Source organism: Anopheles coluzzii, chromosome 3, assembly GCF_943734685.1.
Source record: "Anopheles coluzzii chromosome 3, AcolN3, whole genome shotgun sequence".
NCBI lineage: Eukaryota > Metazoa > Arthropoda > Insecta > Diptera > Culicidae > Anopheles > Anopheles coluzzii.
In genome coordinates this window covers 3,349,348-3,356,779 of record NC_064671.1, presented here as the reverse complement: position 1 = coordinate 3,356,779, position 7,432 = coordinate 3,349,348, and the positions used below count along the sequence as shown (strand labels likewise).

At 45.1% G+C, this 7,432-nt stretch overlaps 1 protein-coding gene across 1 annotated transcript; it reads right to left on the bottom strand.

The window, feature by feature from the left end:
- Window positions 1-4,676: 4,676 nt before the first annotated feature.
- LOC120959036 (protein-serine O-palmitoleoyltransferase porcupine) lies at window positions 4,677-7,118 on the bottom strand. The gene has a single exon (XM_040382158.2). The coding sequence runs from the start codon at window positions 6,481-6,483 to the stop codon at window positions 4,996-4,998; it is 1,488 nt and encodes a 495-aa protein (XP_040238092.2). The 5' UTR covers window positions 6,484-7,118; the 3' UTR covers window positions 4,677-4,995.
- Between the last annotated feature and the right edge of the window lie 314 nt (window positions 7,119-7,432).

Genomic DNA, 7,432 nt, shown 5'->3' with positions numbered 1-7,432 from the left:
TTACGCTATGAAAGGAAGTTTATGTTTCCTCGCGGAAAGGTGTAAATAAATGGCGATAGTTTGAATTCTCCGCTCCGAGGCCGGTGTACTAAAAAGTAGCGACGTCGCTTTCCGTCATTTTCATCACATTTTATGTCCACGACGCGAAAAGCGTGGGAAGTGACATTGTCGTTGTATCGGCGTGCGGTGGTGGGACCGATCGTCGTACCCGCACGTGGGAGTGGACGTGCGCTAAGGTGTATGTGTCACAAAACAAGACAAAACACTCATGTTGCCGGTGTTGTCGGTGGGATGAAGTGTCACAGTTTATCACAATCGGCCATGATCGTGTGATAATCACCGCTAGGAAAGGGGCTGTGGCTGCCATTAGCGGTAAGAGATTAAACTCTGATAGCCGGGGAGTTATAATACGATCGACCCACTTCTATTTAAATTAATGAAATAGTGTGTGCTAAAGGCGAATACAGTTTCTAGTGGATGATTCATCATGGTCGAATCGAGTCGAGACGAGCCGGGAAAGGAATTTAGCGGACAGTCATTTTCGGAGTAAAGAAACCAGGAAGTCCTAGCTAATGTCTTCGCATTGCTTGGCACGGCTTCGGAGCTAATTGTCTGATTCTGATATCGGCATTCCCGGGAAGCAACATTTCTCTGGGTTCTTCCTGTTCCCGGTCGGGTCATGCTGTGCCGGCATAGCTCGCTACTAGAACGCGAGGACCGACGTTCTGCGAAGCTAAAAGTGATACAAAAAAGACTTCGCTACAGGAAGCATATATACACCGAAATAAATATATCATTGGTGTGTGACCGTGCGGTGGTCGTCCGGCATTGTGAGGGAAGTGAGAGGAAGGGAGACAGCGGGCTCTCGTCGCTCGGTGCGAAGAACATTGCGTAAATTAATCTCTTTTCAACAAGACAAAGAGAACATGAATTGAAAGAAGTACGGGCGAAATTACCTTCAGCAGTGCTGATTTTTCAGCACTGATGGCGCTTCTGCCTGGTGCTTCATTGTACTTTTGTTCACTATTATACCACACAGAGTGGATTTGGGAGGGAGCCTAGAGTGTGGTGCACACGCTGAGGCATGGCGTTGGGTTCGGGCCGGTGAGATGGATAGCATCGGAACCTCGAGACCCAACCGACTTCAACCGACCCCCAGGCGGGTGTGGCACGGCGTTCTGCGTGCCGTCTGATGAAGTGTACGAAGTGTCTAATTTTACTCCCAGGGGTGAAAATTATCTGGTACGCACTGGATGTTGACCCGCTGCGGTATGCTGGCTTTGCGAATCAAACCATAGGACTTTACAGATAGAGACATGCAATCTTGTGAGGCAATAATCTGGGACAGGGCAGAGGTCATCGATTTTTTACGATATGCAAATTATATGAAATTGTCAACAATAGTGCTGCAAACAAGCCCTATATAATGCGTCCTTTACTTTGTTATTTTGAAAGGATTCACAACGAATGAGCAAATAGTTGCTCATCCTGGACCATGGTTTCTATCTTTCGCTTTCTTTTGGAAGATCGGTCAAGGGCTGCCACTCTCTAGACCACTAGAGACGGTCAAGTATAGACCACTAGTGGGCTAGACTTTCAGTGACTTATTGATTATCATATCGGGATAGTCAGATAGACGACATAACAATATCAGGGGCTTGAGGGGCTCCATTGGGGGGCTTGAACCCATGACGGGCATGTTGTTATGTCGTACGAGTTCACGACTGTACCGCAAGACCGGCTCAATTCACACGATTGGCTTATGTTATTTTGGCAACAGTATGGCTTATTTTACAACCCGGAATTTAACGACCAATCTTTAGCATAAATAATTCAAAACACTCGATTGAAATTTCACCCGTGTAATATGAAATAATGAATTGTAGTTTAGTTATAATCTTTCTATCAACTACCGCCGAAGGAATCTTCTGGGCTTACCACCCTAAAATGGTTTCCGAGCAGGATCGCCCGATTGGAATTGCATGACCAGCCATTCGTAGACACCAGCTATGTGGTTGTTCGGTATAATTCTAATCAAATTTCTCCCTTATCAAGCATTTGATTACATCGAAGCCAACATTATCACTCGATTAATTATAAGTTTGGTGAACAGTACGATCATTATACACCATGTACAGGGCCTAGTGGTAATGATCACCTTATATTCCCTGTAGCATTTCAATATTCAGTAAAGAGTTTCCTCGAGTTTCAAAGCCTCTGTAAAACTTATAACAGCCTGGAGTATATGACATTACTAATCAACTTTGAAAAGGAACTTCACTTATGAGCAAACGATGATCCTTTCCGATCGGGCCTGGCAGTAAAGAAATAATGAACTCGCTGTATTTTAGATTTGCTTGGCTTTGGTAGATTCTACGCCATAAAAGGATAGTAGTTAGCACAGGGCAATTAATGTGGCCGTTACAAAATATCCTGTCGGTCGATCCGTATGTGCCAACACTGCTGTCAGTTGGTGTCATGTTCTTTGTCAGTGTGTCCATCCGTCCGTCCACTCTTATCTACGGTGCGCGAACAACCGACGACAGGTGTGTGTGTGGTTCTTGCATAGGAGATTGTTATGATTAAACGAAAAGTCATAGAAAAATAATCCTCTTCCCTGCCATTGTTGGTGGCAAGTGCAGCAGTAGAATTTGCTCCCGCACGGATGGGTTTCTTTTACATCAAACTAACTTACTAGGTTCATCGTTCTACGAAGAGCAGCAGAATTCACCGAGACACAAAGCCAAATTCAAGAGTTGTTAGCATTTATTTTTGCATGCTCACACGTGGCTGGGTGTATGTGCTCTTGCCTCTGTCTTATTTCTCGTCTTTCCTCTCTCTTTCTCTCACACTCTCTCCCTCGGCCGATGGTGTTCGCGACGTTCGCGTTCAACAATTCGGTACTTAGTACGGAGCGAAAGATTTGCGGAAATAGCGCGAAAGCGTGCGTCCCAACCCCATATTGCAACAGAATGGGGTGGACACAAGGACTGATTAATTTTAAAAGATAGTACGCGGTGGGTTTTCTTTACCGCTACCGCCTTTCGTTCTAATGCTAGTGGGATGGTTTTAGCGATTTCATAGTGTTGTGTTGTCCCCGAGGCAGTTGCCGTTTGTTGGCAGGTCTTTTTCCCGGGTGTTTCGCAATGGGTCATGGGTGACGCAGTACGAGACGGGGACTCGCATGCAGGATGTTAATCAAACCCGTCCCTTTAGTAATGGCCTCGGAACGTAGTTGAATTTGGCTTGGTTGGCCTCTGGTGAAATGAATTTCAATACTTTATTTCTTACAACCCAGCAAACAACTATCTCCTTGCAAAGGGTTGTTGGTGCTGATGCAATGTTATTAAGGTTGTCCGTTACAGATACATTTCACTAAAAAAATGGTTGTATCTTTGCGATGGGTAACATTTAAAGTATTTCAAGATTCAATAACGAAGAAACAGAAGACTTCATATATTGCAGAGAGGATTAATACGTTCATGAAGATCGGATACGTGCTGTGACGTGGCACACATGGTCGCCTGATCGCGTGGCCGCCGAAAATCGTTGACATGCGCCGGTAGATCCTGCATCTGCGCACTTCCGTACAATTTTCCTTTCAGCAGCCATTCGATTGATCTATTAGGCTTGAGGTAGTCCCACTACGTTTTACCCTGCTTTTCTACCCATTCACTGCTTGCCTGCCTCCCACCCAACATCCCAATATTTTCCTTTTATCCTTTGTTTCTTAGCCTAGACGTCAACTAGAAATCTAAACATACGAAATACCGGTACCGTACGATCGTGCGATGATCTGCAGTCCAATATGTAGCTCTACAAATCACTCGATCGTAGTAAAAATGACATATTTTTGGTTTTATTGTAGCACCCGGCAATGCAAGCAACGGTGGTAGGATTCCTCGGATAGAAAAGCTGTTAAAATTACTACGAGCGTACTGAAAAAGAGGGAGCGTGAGGGACGATCCTCACAAACTAAGTGAACGGTTGCGGAACCAGCCGCCGTACAGGGAAACGGTCGAATGTCAGTGTTTTATATGCTTGCCGGTTTAATATACCGTATCGCACACAAGGCGGTGGTATTGGGTGATCTGTTCCTCGAATTGTCTGAAACCAAGCAAAAGAAGCAAACAAAACCGAAAAAAATGTTTTCTATATTTCTCATCCTCTTTCCACTGTCGTCTCACCGGGTCTCTTCGTGGCAAGAATTTGCGCTAGCGAGCGTGGTACGTACGCGCTGCGGTCAAAAATAATCTTTGACACTTTCTGTTGCCTAGCAATAGCGTTACTATGTTTCGAGGTTGTTTTATTTTGTTCTTGTTCGCATTCGGTACGGTTGTTGTAATTATAAAGCGGTTTCCTTTGCCTGTGATCCTAAACGATCGTAAATGACCTGCGGGAGCATTGCACAGGTGGGAGAGGGATGTGCCATGTCATCTGCCATTGGTATTTGGTAGTATTTTGATTTTTGCGGTTTCGCAGTCGAATTTTACGATTCGCAATACAAAGCAAGGGTTTGTTGTTGTTGTTGCTGCATATAGCTTCATACATTTTGATGTGCAAATCTGTCTTTGTGAACCTGCTTAATGGCTGCTTTATTAATGCTTGTACGTATTTGATACAGTAGGAAAGAAAATAGTGTGATATTACATTTTGTTTACTGCACGCACCACAAGTTACTGCTACAATATTGTAATTTATTTGTTTAAGAGAGCGTTTGCAAATACTTAACGGTAAATTTGTTAGTAGCTAGCAGAGTAATTGAATTTTGACAACCATTTCAAAATGACAATTCAAAATGACTTTCAAAACATATCACAATATTAGTAGTTTGTGCTTCTCTAGAATGCCCTAAATTGACTGATTTAGTAGATGGAATCGTTTGCATATTAGTAATTAATCGCGGAATACTGTTTTGCTGTTCATTAAGGAGGAAGAAATATGATAAGCTAAGTAGACCACTCCAAACCCTACAACAACACGTATGACGCTTTATCAGATAACGAAATAGAACAGGTAAGCGAAGACTAATAACCAATGGGAAGCATAGTTGAGCTCCGTCCAAGGGCCAAACATCGATTTATCCTGCTGCACTTCATCCGGGGGTCCTTCGCTGGATTCGAAAATACATCCCAGATAAATGAGATTGAAGATGTTTAGCGCGAAAAAGAGCATGTTAATCACGGTGCAGAACACGCTGTTGCTTTTGTGCTGGTGTACCGTGCACGAACTGGGGCACTTGCCAACGAGAACGCACGCCGAATAGATGGTGGCGAGCTTTTTCCGTACCTCGTGTTCCACAAACGTCCACGAGCCGATGGTTAGCAGCGTTATCCAGAGCCGGTAGTGCAAACCGTGCAGCAGCGAAGATATGATGTACGTGAGCGCTATCGCAGTACCGGTACCGAATGGACGCTTCGTCGTGCGGAAGATGTAGCGCTTCAGCCAAAGATGCATCGGAATGTTCCATGCCGTTACCACCTGTACCAGCGAACGGGGAAACTCAACCGCCATGGGGGAAGTTATGCGGTACAGCGAGCTCACTGGCAGCATTATCGATCTTTCATCTTCCGCTCTGTGCCAATCGGCGGCAGCAGCCATCATGGAGCACTGCGAGAGGTAACCGATGAAGTAGTGACTGGTACGGAAGGAAAGGGCCCGGCCGTACGCTCGGACCCACTTCCAGCTGTTGATTGGAGCAAGCAGGTAATCGATCATGCAGTTGGAGGTAAGCAAAAACCCGACTGCCATCAGTGCGCTGGTTACGATCCGGAAGACGTGTATTAGCATTCGGCGACCGGATGGTGATCGGCATTGCTTCGGCTCAATTCCAGCCGGTGGTTTCCAGATGGTTAAGTAATCGTTAAACGAGATCCACGGTCCAAGGACGATGTTAGCTGGGCACAGTATGTAGCCGGAGTAAGACAGCACGGTCAGCTGACTGCGCAGAGAATGGTTGTCGTCCGTATCGAAGGCTAAGGACAGTGCCTTCATCAGTAGGATCATCTGTGTTCCGCGAATGCGGTTCCACGTTTCTGGCGATGGTTCCAGCAGTTCACTGACGAGCAGATTACCAATGCCGTACGCTATAACGATGAATGGTGTTTTGATATAGCGACCCGTGCCGGTTAACCATCGATGAAGCGTCCATTGCACCGCGTACAGCGAGACAGCCAGCTGTAGGAAGTGGTAGAAACCATGGTCAATCACACGGTACACCAGAGCGGCACCGCAGCCACAGCTTAGTAAGTGCAGCGAACGTTGAGCGGTTGGAAATACTTTCCGCACGATCAGGACTAGCACACTGAACAGCAAGTTAATGGCGATGAAATTGGTGATGTACTGTGTGGCAAATCTAAGCGATGGATGCACGCAATTCTTGATCGTTTCTTCGATACTCAGGTCGCGATGGAATAATCGTGCCGCAGCCTGATCCGGATGGTCGTAATACTCATCATAATAATCATCGTAGTAGTAATCCATCGCGATACAGGGCCGGCAATGGATGTGTAGGGTGAACTGGTGTTACAAAACCGGTTGTACGCGATGCCAAGGTAAAGTGGACGGATGTGGTTCGCTGCAGTCGCAGATTAATTGAACTTGCAGCAGCTGTGATGTGATGTTTCTGTGTACGATTGCCTGAATGTCACAGGCATATTTGGGTAACTGGAAGCTGGAGAAGAAATCGCCGTCGAATCACGCAGAACATTTTACGTATTGAGCTAATGTTTGTTTCGATTGTGTTTCGATCACAATTTCTGTTCGGTTGCTATCAGTTCACTGATCATGAACGATAGTTTATTACGCCTAGTGATACTAAATGTACGAGTAATTGCACCCAAAGTACGTTGTAGGTATTTAAAACCTAATTAGAATGGATTTTGCAGTGAGATAGGGAAATGTTCCGGTTGGAATAGTTTTGGGACGAAAAAACAGGCTGTAAACAAACCCGCCGTCAAAAACCGGCTGTTGTTGTTTGACCAGCGCTGACAAGAGAACGTTACGCAGGTTACAACGCGTTACTATCGGTCGACAAGCAATCTGTTGTGTGGTGTGTTGTATGATTGATGTACGGTTGCTGAGTGTGTTTGATGTGATTGAGGGCATGACTACAACACACAATGTTAGTTTTCGGTGTTTTAGAATTAGAAAGCAGTTTCGAGGGGAGGTCTATTATAGGTCTGGATTATATTAAGATAATATACCAACAAGACCCCCAAGAACTTGAGGAATGCGCTAAACATATGAAACCAAATGAACGTATCTTCTTTTAAAGATCATATATGTAGTTCGGAAGCGTTTCGATGCAGAATAAATGATGACTTCCCTTCCAATTCCTCTAGCATTGATACAGATCGGAATTGTCGCATGTGTCGCGCGCACAAACCTTTATAAGGTTCCGTTGGTAATCGTGGAGTCGCACCTAAACATA